Below are 13,231 nucleotides of genomic sequence, written 5' to 3' on the forward strand. Positions count from 1 at the left end.
CCTGCCAAAGTGCAAAGTCTGTTCAACAGACGTGTAAGGCAGTAGTAAAAGCTAAGTGCTGTTGAACCCTGACAAATTATGTTCTTATTCCCAGTTTGATTAAAATGAACTTTTAATAGAGAATAATCTGCTATTACCTACTGCAGAACAGTCACTGCTTAAGCTAGCTGCAGGTTTTTTATGTTAAAATGATGCATGAGAAACAGCTGTATCAATGGCTGGTTTGGCATATTGTATAAGACGAGTGCAGTATCATTGGTGAAAACATAATGTAAAACAAATCTGGTAACACTCAACTGTCCCAGTGTTCAAAAAGCATTGCAGATTAAGTTCAGTAAAGTTCAATTTAATTGCTGCAGTCTGACAAGAAACTATGGACTCACATGAATCATGCACGTTATTAGCACTACTTAAATAAGCAGTGATACTGAAAAGAGTTTACAAGTATGTTTGGGAAGAATGTCTAGGAATGCTAGTACATACTATTTCTGACCAGGTGCCTGGAGGTTTTGTTGTTTGGGGTTTTTTTCTGTGTTAGTCAGTCATATTCTACTAGGTTTAGAGGATCCTCAGGTTTCCTTTAGAGCGGCTTTCAGAATGTTTTCACTCTCCTAAATCAAATCACAGAAGCTGAAAGAACCAAATGCTTCATCTTCTAGTTTTGGGAGTGATTATTTAGCTGGAACAGTGCTTGGTTCTTGTAAGCCGAAGATGTCTTACAAAGCAGATGCAGTTCTGTATTATCTGTGCACTGCAGCTCATCTTGAGAGGGGTCTTGAAGGGAGGAGGCAAATAGGACACAGGAGGCCTTGCAGGAGATTGTGGTGCAGAAATGTCCTTTACAGTGTATTGTCTGGGAGGTTGACTTGGCCTTCATGACTGTTGAACTAATTGGTATGAAAAATCCAGGTAATAAATGTGTCTTAGCAATAAAAATGTGCAGTTGAACTAAAGAAACTGCTTATCAAATATTATCTGCATACTTTGTGCACAGAGAAGCACTTCCCTTACAGCTGAAGGCAGGCACTTACAGTACTCAGTCCATTTTGTTCTCACCTCTTTTTGGCCACCTTGGCAGTCCTGTGGTGCTTTGTCCAGCTTTGTCCAGGGAAAGATGCGTTTTCTTCTTTCACCTGGCCAGCTGTTTCAGTAGCTGTCACAGTAATAAGAATTACACTTCAACTGCATGAAATCTCACAAGAAGTACCATGGAGGAGTAAATTCTGGTTTCAACTCCTGGAATCCATGAAAAATAATGTAAGTGGAGCTGAATTCCAGATCTAGAATACCAAAGAAGGAAGGTTTTACATAAATTGGGATACCAAAATTTCCCTTCTGGAAGGTGAGTCTAAGCATTGGTGTCCTTTGGTGTTCACTGACCCACCTGTGAAAGTATCAGTAACCAGTAGTGCACGTTATCTAGTGGATGCTGTTGCCTCCCTTCAGGTGCCAGAAAAGAGGTCTAGAGCCACACACAAACAATATTTAGAACAAGTATTAACAAATTTGGAAAATGAAGGGGAAAAAAAAGAGTCTAATGCCAGAGCCTAAAGCAGACTCTGTAAGAACATGCTCAGTTTGGGTGCTGTTTTCAATCAGGCAGGGCACTGGAGGTGCAGGGGGGTGGATGTAGGAGCACCATACCCTGTGTCTCTGGGCACCAGAGCCCCGTGTACAGGGGATATCTGACTGAATCAGGCAGAGTGGTTTGGGAAATCCCCATGGTGAAGGGTCTGACACAACCTTCACATGTCTGGCAGAGTTTCTGATGAGGGATTTTAATGTGCACTTCTTCTGGGCTTACCTGATGTGAGAATAAGGCAACCTCTGTAACTGAACTGTCGTTCACTACAGCCAGCTGCAGGTTGGAATCAGATAAAAAGCACGCAGTAGGGAGGAGCTCACAGATGCCACGTTCCCCTCCATCTGCCAGAATGAATGAAATATAAGCGGTGTATAAAATTCAGGCAGCAAGATAAAATGAAGGTATATGTTTAATTTAATGTTAACGATGCTAATGTTACTCTGTATATATGCAGGATATTTAATGTGCTTTGTGCTTAACGCAATAACTTTCATCTCTCATTTTCAAAGCATTCAACCATTGGTAAACAAATCAGTGTTTTGGCAGCTCAAAGAACTACCAGCAAATTAAACAAATGTTTTTGAGCAAACTGCAAAGCAAACTTTGCACGAGGCTAAGCCACCTCACCAAAACTGGCCTGAAATGATGAAAACAGTGAGCACTATGCAAAAGATGTTTAATTTGCATTAGGAGAGCTAGCGCACATTAGCAAATGCCTAGTCCTACCAGCACTGAATGTGATAGAATTAGGATCTTCCCTACAGCAGTAACCTGGTGCCAGCCATTGATGTAACGGTATATTAGCTCAGCAGGGCAAGGTCACTTACACACATTGCCTGTAATCCTGCTTCAATTGCCTTCTTCCCTAAAGGGTGTAGCTGCAGTGAAAAAGCCTGCCTGGGAATCTAATTTTTCTCAACAGGACTGCAGTTTCTAACTGTAACTTAGTATTGCAGCCAGAAACATTAAGGACCTGATTTAACAAAAGAGAGATCTGACTATTCATAGGACCTCACAATACCTCTTTGAAATTTTTCTTTGCTGTAATTAATAACATAGTCAAGGTAATAAGCGTTTTATTAAAATGAACATAAGCAAACTAGAGATGATTATAAATAGACCATTATGTCCACATTACAGACATTCAGATGTTGGGTTATGGCCTTTTTTTTCATGTCTGTAAAAAGAGAGCTTATCATGAAGTCATTTTCCCATGAAGTAACAGCACCTACAAGTTGTTTAACATATCTGCACAGATCAGTGTGGAAGGTGAATAATTGATTATTCCTCTGAAGAAGCATCATTTCCTTTTTTTCATTCCTTTCTCTTTTTTCTTTTCTCTGTACTAATGCATTAGATGGCATTTTAAATGTTTTTCTTAGATTTCAGTTACATTTATGAAGTCCTCCTTTTTTTCCCATCACTTGGACCATCAGACTGACAGAACATCTTTGGTGACTTTGGCAAGCTAAGAAATAGTCTGTGGTTTAATTTTTTTGTCCCATGAAGATGCAGCTACTAAGCTCTTCCTAAATGAGACTGGGTTTTGAAGCTAACTCAGATCAGCATGGCACCTGTGCAACATTTAAATTACCCTGGCACTGAAACGAGTTGGGAAAACCAACTCTGAAATGAGGCAATTTATCACTTGAAAATGTGGTTTTAATGAACTGGATATCATCATTTCCAGCAATTTTTCTGGTTTATACAATTTGGAAAGAGTCAAACAGATGTTGTTATAGATTACTGCACAGTTGAATCTTTTTTGCACTAGGTCCATAGGTTTTGCTAATGTTTTTTCCTTGCAGAAGGAGAGAGATGTTTATTGTTCAATGGGGTGGATCAGTAACTGTTTAATAAAACACAAATTAACAGCAGTATTTTGCTTGAAGATGTGTTGAACCTCTAGGGGAGGAGTAATACTACTTGAGTTCCCATGGGCCAGGCCAGGTTTGCGATGAAGACAGGCTTAGGCATGCGTTCAATTAACACAGGAAAATAGGTGTTGAGTCTGCTTAGCTAGCGCCATTGTATGACCATTTGTGAGTTTACAGACACCATGGCAGAATCATTAAGTATTTGCGTGGGAATTGGTAATAATTAAAACATTTAAAGCAAGCTGCACATGAAATGCAAAAAGCAAGTTGCTGTTTGCAACATAGCTGCTAGTATACATCGCCTGTTCATTACCTCTTTATAACTCTTGTGAGAATTCAGTGTGACCAGAATCTGTGTAACAGAAGTATGTTATTTTTACTAGTGCTTTTCTATTTATTTTCCCCAAATAGCTTGCTTTCTAAAGAAAGCCATGGCAGCTTTTTGCTTGCAGGCAAATTCAGATAGCCCTAATATCAAAGTGCAGGTGTGCAGATTATGGGAGTCGTTTTCTATAAAGGTACATATTTCACCTCCCAAGTCAAACTGAGAATCATTCAGAAAAAAATGACAAATGCAGAAACAATAAAGGTAGATTTTAAAAAAATGCATGAAATCACTTCCTTCATGTTCATACTTTTAATAACAAATGTGCTATTATTTCTAATGTGTTTATTTTTTATGCTATTACCCATGCACTATTATACATGATCTGCTTGGTCTGTAAATGTATGAACTCCAGTAAGTGTTGAAAGATATACTGCAAAACGTTCAATGTATGTTTTTCATTCCCTCTTTTAGGTAATACAGCCAAGGTAGTTATTGAAGTAAAGGATGAAAATGACCACGTGCCTGTCTTTACCAAAAAAACGTACATTGGAGGAGTGTCTGAAGATGCCAGAATGTTTTCTTCTGTGCTTAAAGTTAAGGTAAGACTGAAATTTGTTAAATAAGATACACCTGCAGTGGGAAAACATTTATGCTCAGGTGTGATTTCTCACAGCAGTTTCTTCTGAAATTGCTTGAACTTTTCAGACACTGGCATTAATTTCCATTTGATTTCTTCTTATAAACAAGTATAGTGAGCACACTATAATTCTTATGAAATCAGTGTTTGAGTATGAATAGGAGTGCAATGGTTTCCACTTGTGTGACTGACATGCATTGGCTCAGTATTCCAGCAGTTACTGATACAAGGTTGGTTTTGAGCTTAAAAGGTTTTATTTCTATTGAATTTTATCTGTCCCTTTTTCATTTGATGATTTGTAGCTATCGTTTTAAAGGTGTTGATATTTAGAGGATTCTTTTATGCTGAACACTAGTTTTTACTGTAAATTTTTCTGGCTACTTCTTTGACAGCAGCATGTTTATGATTTTAAAAGGAAAGAACAGTTTCTGTTTCAGGTCAGCAAAGTAATTTCAAGTCTGTGCACTGTGATTCAATTGTGAGTAAAACTATCTGTAGGTTTTTTTAATAATAAGATAAAAGTCAAAGAAAGATTATACATAGAATGTAATTAGCAGGCATAAAAATAGCTTAGAATAAAAGCTATTTGGTTTCCATATAATACTTTGTGATACAATCTTTTGTGCAGAGACAGCTTCAGTCGCTGTCTTTCCAAGTCAGCTTGTTTCCTCTGCCTTTATTTTGTTACCTCAGCAGGCCTCCTGCATCTTTTTTCACCTTAAGTGTTAGTGGAATAGCTTAGAAGTTGCTGATTCTAGCTTATGCGTGAAAGGGCACAGAAATATGACCTGCTAAGAGTTTTACTTTGACCTCATTATGTGTTTAGAGCACCAGGAATGAAATAGAGAATATCAGAGCTTATTAAAATTGTCCATTGTGTTTTTTTGTTTTATGGCAGGCCTTCCCAAAGTGTGCCCAGAAATGGCAGAAAAGTGGGAAACTGTTGAACATTGACTATTGGAGAGAAGCCTCTGTAGATGAAACTTGTTTACTTTTTGAACTAGTCCAGAGTATATATGTATTTTTTAAAAATGTAGTGCTTATCATAGGCAAATTTTTTTCCCCATAGTGTCCATATTGATCTTTTCTAGAAACACATACAGCAGTCTAAGTAAACATCTGGGAATGTACTGAAGATAACTTGGAAAGGGATCATCGTAGTATATAGATCTGCCCTATGCCAATTCCTCCCAACCTCCTCTGCAGGCAGGTTGTGTTTGAGGCCACAGCAGGTAGGGACAGACCTGCTGAACGGGGCTGCTCAGGAATTTCACGTTACAGGCTGTGCTTGGGTAGTGCTGTGGCCGAGCTTGTACTTGCTAGTCTTCTGACTGCAAAAATGTGAAGGAGCCTTAATACCACTTTGCCCAAGTGTATTCCTGGTGTAGCGATGGACACTGTTCAGCGGGCAGGATGAAACATTGCCTGATAGAAAGACCTGTGCTCGGCCCGCGGGGTAATTTGGGGAACCTGAGCAGGTAAAATCAGTTGACAGCTCAAAGTCTGTGCAACTTCTCTCATAGCATGAGTAGGAAAGCACTGAGTAGTTACAAAGAAGTAGCAATCCTGAATGAAAGGGAAGGTATAGGGAGAAATTAGGATGAGAGGAGATAAAAGATATTGGTACCTGGAAAGAGTGATTAGCCCAGAAGGCTTGTTAAAAAAGTATCACATTATCAACTGTGAAGTCTCTGTTCGGACTTTGTAAATTAAGTCAAAGAAGTCCTCTAGCATGCGCAGTGCCTGTGTTTACTTTAAAGATTTATTTCTGTGTGATTAAAGAAATCGTGTAGTAAGCAATAAAGCAACACTGTGTTTTGAAATAATGTTCAGGGAAAAAAATGCAGAATTTCCTTTTATCAATTTCTTTTCCTCCATCTTCTATATTGAGGTTTTAAGGTACACCAGATTTTTATGCTATATAAAATACATAGTGACAAATAACCAGATGTCTGCTTAATTCAATGTAAAGGAAATTTTAGATGCATATTTCTAGATTTTATGGCTAGGTTGATCTGAGACCATAATTGAACAGAGTTTTGAAGATAGGGGTAATATTTTTGTTAATGTCTTTTTTTCCCCAGACATTTTGCTGGTTATTGCTTCTGGCTATGAACCTTAAAGTGAAGCTTTAACATACTCAAAAATAGGAAACCAAAAATTGTGTCAAATCCATGAACTTTTTAAGTGCTGAAGATAAAAGTACTACACAAAGATACTGGAGTAGATAAAGAATACCAAATAGCAAATTCACTTAGATAAAGGAGTGTTATGTGTGTGAATGAAACACAAATGAAACACAAGACACAAATGTAAAATTACATTTTGAGTTCATCATACAAAATGTGAACAGGCTGTGAAATTGTACCTGGTTTTCGAAGAGGCGTTTCTGATTTCTTAGGTACAGGTATTCATGTGTGTCAGTCAAGGGGATAAGGAGTATGTGAAAAAGAGCTGCCATACAGGTAAGGGACATTTGGGGGTGAAGAGGGGAATCTGGTTTTACCCGCAGAAACATTTGACTCTGAAAAGGTGGTCAGAGCACAGAAAAGGACTATCCAAGTAGGACAGAAAAGAAATTAAAATTCTATGTCTCTAACCTGTTTCTGCTAAAACATATGGCAGAATCCTCCCTGACTTTGCTGACAGGCAAAATGGAACAAGGTATAAGACAGAAGTTGTTACTAGGGGATGACATGAGACATAACTGCGTGCTTAGCCAAAGTAAAATTAGAAACAGTTACGAAGTGCTTGTTGCAGAAAATCAGGCTGCGATTTATTGTTCTATTACCAAGCATTTTCAGCAGTTGGTGCTAGTTAGCTTGTTTTCTGTCCTTTAGACAAAAAAGTAATTGTTGTTAGTTAAATACAATGCCCATTCCAATTAGTGTTAACAATAATTAATCAAATTAATGTCTTTCCTTGAAGAGTTCAGGTGAGTAGAATTAAATGAGTAGTTTTCCAAGTTGCAATTTTTAGGAACATTAATAAAGTACACGCATAGTTTGCACTGTATAAATTATTCAGGTTTTGATTCTAATGGGCAAGTTAGGTTCTTAATAGGAGTTTTAAATGCATTTGCTTTCATCTTCTGCATACCTTAATAGCTGCTAAATTTTTCAATGGCATCTGAGTAGTTTTGAATAGAAACTGATACTGTCAGCATATTCTCATTCTTTCTGTCATTGACAACAACTTTGATGATCCTTGAAGATGGGGTATTTCCCAGCAGAATATTTTTTACAATTGGAAGATGTTAAACTGCGTAATACGCATTATGATGGTTGAAATCATTGTTACTGAGACTCATAGTGGACCAACAATTTCTTATTATGAATAGTGTCACGTTATTTGTCACAGCAATGCCATACAGTCATTGTTACAGAAAAGCATGCAGCACTTCCTGCACACTGGGACCCAATCTTGCCACTTTTTTCCCCTGTACTCCAAGGAGATACTAGTAATAAATGAGTATTAAAGGGGTAGAAGTGACATTTTAATTGGTTTAAGTACATTCCATTATCCTGAGGGAAGAAGACAGTGTTTATTTTAAATTAAAGTATAAGATTGTTGCTGCCAAATAAAGAACAGACTCTGAATTGAGCCAGTGTTTTCCTTGTATTAAACAAAATTAGTCATTCTAGAGGTATAACAGGGACTCTGTTGATTCAGTCTTAGCTTCTTTGTGTTTTCGCTTGATTTTTGTCTGTGACAGATTTTGCTTGAAAACCTGAAAGTTGAAGACTTCTATTAGTAGTGGATGATTTGGATAGTCAGGTCAATTCTTGGAAAATTCCCACTCCACCCTTTCTTTGTCAGTCACTGGAGGGGGTATGGGGGGGGGAGTGTTTTTAATACCAACTCCTACTCATCACTCTCCAACTCATCACTATCCAATGCCCTTATTTTTATATCCCTTCATATGAATATCCATGCTCCCCTGTTGACCTATGTCAGTTTCTGCATCTGTGGACAGGGCTAATACAAGTCATAACATTGTTCTGTACAAAGGCATTTATTGTGCTGTCAATATGTAGAGGCGGTTGTGAAGTGAGATGCTTAAGAAATTGTACAGAGGAGGGGATAAACTGACATCTGTAGAACAGCAGGGCGTATTAAAAGAGAAATGAGGACAACCCAATTCAGTGAAGAGGGAATAAGAAAGAAAGAAACAGCATTTGATCAGAGGTGAGATAGGATCCATTTACTGCATTTGTATCATAAAAATGCAACTCAAGGTAACAATGATATATTTCTCATTACTTTTTCATCAGTTGTGTAACTGTTATGTACCATGGAAAGGGATAAATAAGCTGTGAGTGAAGATAATTCACATTGTGAGCACCTACATTTACCTTCTCATGTGAAAGTGATGAAGTACAGCAAAGTTCTCCTTTTTTGAGGAGAACACTTGGCCCAACTGTTGGGTAGGCAACCATTTGGCACACTATTTAATTGGCATCATATAGTAGCAAAAAGTTTTCTGTAACACAACTTTTATAGCATAATTTACTAGTTAACCATGTTTCAGCAGACCTTCACAGAAAATCACAGTCATTAATTATATTTTTATATTTTAAGCACAGATTTGTGTTTTATTTGCCTCAATGGGTACAAGAAAAGTTTCCCAACAAGAGCCTTCTGGCAGTCTGGCAGAAGATGCTAGTTCTGGAAGCCCTGTTCTGGCTCTGCTAGCAAGAAATGCCTTTTTTGTGGAGTCGCAGAAAGAGATACTGTTGTTTGAAAATAAGAATTAGATCTATTGCAGGAAAGCAAAGGAAGGGTTTAAATAGATAATACCTGAGTTGAGGTAATCTGTGTACCTATATCTACTTCAGCCTTTTACATCTGAAGATCAGGGTCTGGAATTTCCTGTTAAGCACAAGTACCAGATAGCGGTTTGACTTCAGTTACAATTTATCCGTGCATTCGTTTTTGAGGAAAGTATCATGACAGAAAACCAAGATCTATCTTGAAGCTTCTTCTTTCTCCTAAAAGCTCAAAGTCAAAGCTGTTTGTGGCTTTAGCAGAGGGTTTGAATGAACACCACATTGTTCCGTGTTATGTTCAGATACCAGATATGTCCAGTTTCAGCTTCCTGAAGTTTGCAACGCGTTCCTGAGCTGAGCATCAGAGGCCAGGAGGGAGACCATACTAACATGGCTGCACCAATCGAGAGCTCAGTCTGCTGAAACGCTGGGGCAGCTTTACAAGTGGGCAGGTCTTTTGGGGCACCATGGAGCTGTTTTAACATGGTGCTTCAACCCAGCTCCTGTTGTCTAGTCACTGTGGGTAGAATCACCATGGGAAAAGATCAATGGATGGGTGGATTAATTGCAGTAATAGGAATGGCTGCTATTTAGATATTGATATGGCTCCTGCAGTTAGATGTGATTTACAGGGTATGCCTGCTTTCATTTGCCATTACTGTAATTAAATTAGTTAAGCATAATCATCATAGTGGCAGGCACTTACCAGTAGTTAACGTTTAGTGGCAGTTTAGGCTAATATAATTTTTCCCTTTTATCAAATGGGAGATAGAAATGATGAGCCAAGAGAAGTTAGTTTGGAAGTACTAAATGGTACGTGGTTAACAGTGTAGACACTAAGGAGGTTCAAAAATTATTATCTGGGTAGAAATTCACTGTGTCTTTATTTTATAAAGAGAGTATGCCGGTTACATCAAGCAAGAGGTAAACAATATTTTAAGTTTTAAAAAATGTATCTGGTTTAAAAAGAAAAATAGTCTGAAATGTCAGAACAACATTGGTATTAATACCAAGAGGGGCTTGTATTGCAGGAAAGGACTAACAGCTGTGTTTATGCCCAGATCCTTACCTCCAGGCGATCCCTGCCACACCAAGATCCACAGGGGCTTCTTCCAGCAATTGTCCAGGCCAAGGCATGTATTAAGGTGCCCCCAGCTCTCTTCCTAGGCGTGCAGCTGTGTTTTCCCAGAGGAAAGCAGGGGTGTGTGCAGAGCAGTTCCTGCTCAGGCTTTGCCCTGCCTTATTAGTGTCCTGATGACATTCCCTTTAGCTGTAGGCAGATCTCCAGCTTTGTCTCATTTTAGCATTTAATAAGTTACTCTCAACTACCTCTCTGTCTTTGTACGGTATTATTTACACATAAGAATGCCCCATTTTTGATGAGTGTAATTTATATAAAGATAAGACTACGAGCTTTATGGCCCAATGCAAATACTACAGCTTTCAAATAAAAAAAAAAAAAAAAACCCAAACACAATTAGTTCCTCTTTAACATATTTAATGACTTGCTGTAGTCATAAACTTTTAATATAGTAGCTTATATGAATCAGTTTTAGATGAATTTGTCAAATATACTCTGTGGCTTAATCAGAATTTCCCCTCTCCCATCAAAGCACAAGTCTTCCCCTCTTGAAAAACATTTTGTAAAGCACCCGAGTCTTGGTGCTAATTATGCCATGCAGCCTAGTGAGCAGCACTGGGAGTAAGAAATAATGCAACTGCCATCGGCCAAACAAACAAAATGCAGGAGAGAAGAAAACTAGTACTGAGTACATAATCTTACACACAAACTGAGCTTAGAGACAAATAGGCCAATAAAATATTATATGAACACTCATCATCATCAAAATGCTTACGTATGTGACTAAGACAAATACTATGGATTGCTTCTCCCAGCTCTGTAAGGTGCAGCCGTTTTTCTGGCAGCAGCAACCACTCTCTTGAAAATATTTATTTGAATATAAAATCTTTTAGAATAGGATAATATGTTGTCTTGCTCTAGGTTTTTAGAAAGATTACTATAAGTAGATAAAAAGGAACCTTGAGCTTAGAAGAATGCCAGAAATCATTATCAAAGTCACTTTTAATTAGAGTTAATTTGGTTAATGATATACCATATGAATTATTCTGCATGAATATGATTGTTTTAAGGCCAGTGTCCTCTGAAAGCTGAAAAGTACTAATGTCTCTTGGAAAATAAATAAAGAACATATTTATTCAAATGGCACTTTTAAACCAATGTTTTAGTCCTTGCAATTTAAAGACCATGTTTATATGGCTAATAGCTCAGCAGGAAATGTGGAGCTGTGTTAAAATACCATTTCTCTGGAAATGATGATTGAGTTTGATTATTGCATCTCAAATCTACAGGCAATTTCACACAGCCATCTTTTTAAGCCTACTTGTTTCCTCTAAAGCCTATCAAGGATACACAATGCACAGATAAGATCTGTTGAGTCCAGGTTGGTGATTTGATGCAAGGCCAAAGGGCAGTCAGGAGCCATGGTGGGTAGGACAGCTGCAGTACATCTTGGTTGCTGCTTATTTGGGTTTCCCTTTCACTTGCAATGATTACGTTGTGCCTGCAGTGAGGGAACAGCTAGAACAGAAGTCTGGATAATCACTTCAATTACAGTTCTGGTGGTGCTCAGAAAAAGGTTTCAGGTGTTGGACAGTCCTGATGGGGATCGGTGCTGTAATAACCTCTTATGCTTGCTCCCCTTTTCTGCAATTCTCATTTTTTTCACAGAATTTTCAACATATATGAGCCCATTTCCATGACTAAAGGCCTTTTTGTGCTTTTTGTTATGTGTATATTAATTTTAAACAGATGTAATACTCATAACTACTGATTTATGAATGTTGTGGTTTGAGATTTGTTTTGCATTTTGTTATATTAGAATTAGTTGTTTTTCTTTGCAACTGGTATTTCCATATAACTCCCAGTTTTCTCATCACAATTAGAACTAGACTTCCTTTAGCCACATACACAATATTTTCAATCTGCTCTATAAAAACAAAAACCAACATCAACACAATCTTTAGGGAAATTACTAGTAGGAATTGAATTTTCACTATAATGGTATGTTATTAGCCCTTTCTTTTTAAATGTTACTTGCACACTATTAATATTTCTCGTTTGTTGAAGTGCATTTAAACGAGGAAATATCTGAGGTCCTCATTCTAGTAAAGAAACTAAGAGGGCTTTTTTCTGAATTACTCCTCAGTTTATAAAGGTATTTTTGTACCGAAAATGTTTGCAGAAAAGGAAGCTTGACAAGATAAATGCCAGTGAATCAGTCTCTGGAAGTGGCTGACCCTGTATTTGATAGAAATGGCTGTAATATGAAGCCAGCAGAGAGGTTTGATGATGATAGTAGGAGCCACTGGAGTCTGAAATGCAGTTTCATCCTGAAGGAAACTTGGTTCTTACAGTATGGTTGATCACATCTTCATTTCAGACTTTTGCTGTGTTTTGCGCCCCTTTCTGATAGGCTTAGTAATAGAACTTCATCTTTGTTACTGTTTAAATATCTTAATATGCAGAACAGCAAAATAAAATAAAGCCATTTTATGCTTTTTTTACCTTAATGACATGCAAGAGAACAGCAATTACTCTTCACTTAACTGTAATCCTTGAAAGCAATCTATCATACCAGTTGCCCAGTACCCTAAAGCAATTAGTAAAACAAATGTTTAAAAATCTGGGTAATGGCTGTGTGTTACATACAGAGAGAATACCAGGATTATTTTTTTGCCCAGACATATTCATCCATGTTAAATCTTCGGTTATTTTCTATTCATGCATATAACCTCTAGATTTATTTTGGTACTTCCTTTTTCTGTGGGATAACAAGTAAATCTTCAGAGTGGCAAGTTTCTATAAAAGTGAGATCCATCCCGAGGCACCTTGAGACAGCCTTCTGCTGTGAAAAACAAAGTGTTCCCTTCTCTAATTTTGCTTTTGTATGTACACAAGAGAACAACTTCTGTGTGAAAATAAACTGCTTTGCCAGCCACAATCTTTTATTATTT

At 37.6% G+C, this 13,231-nt stretch overlaps 1 protein-coding gene across 8 annotated transcripts in view; it reads left to right on the forward strand.

Annotated features, from left to right (window-relative positions):
- Positions 1–13,231, forward strand: part of PCDH15 (protocadherin related 15) — a 442,830-nt gene that overhangs the window by 370,585 nt on the left and 59,014 nt on the right. For all 8 annotated transcript variants that reach the window (XM_037400858.1, XM_037400859.1, XM_037400861.1 and 5 more), the window contains one exon: positions 4,262–4,389. In XM_037400858.1, the coding sequence (XP_037256755.1) occupies positions 4,262–4,389 (128 nt within the window). The remainder of the gene's footprint in view (positions 1–4,261; positions 4,390–13,231) is intronic.

The sequence above is a fragment of the Falco rusticolus genome, chromosome 9 (assembly GCF_015220075.1).
Source record: "Falco rusticolus isolate bFalRus1 chromosome 9, bFalRus1.pri, whole genome shotgun sequence".
Classification (NCBI taxonomy): Eukaryota; Metazoa; Chordata; class Aves; order Falconiformes; family Falconidae; genus Falco; species Falco rusticolus.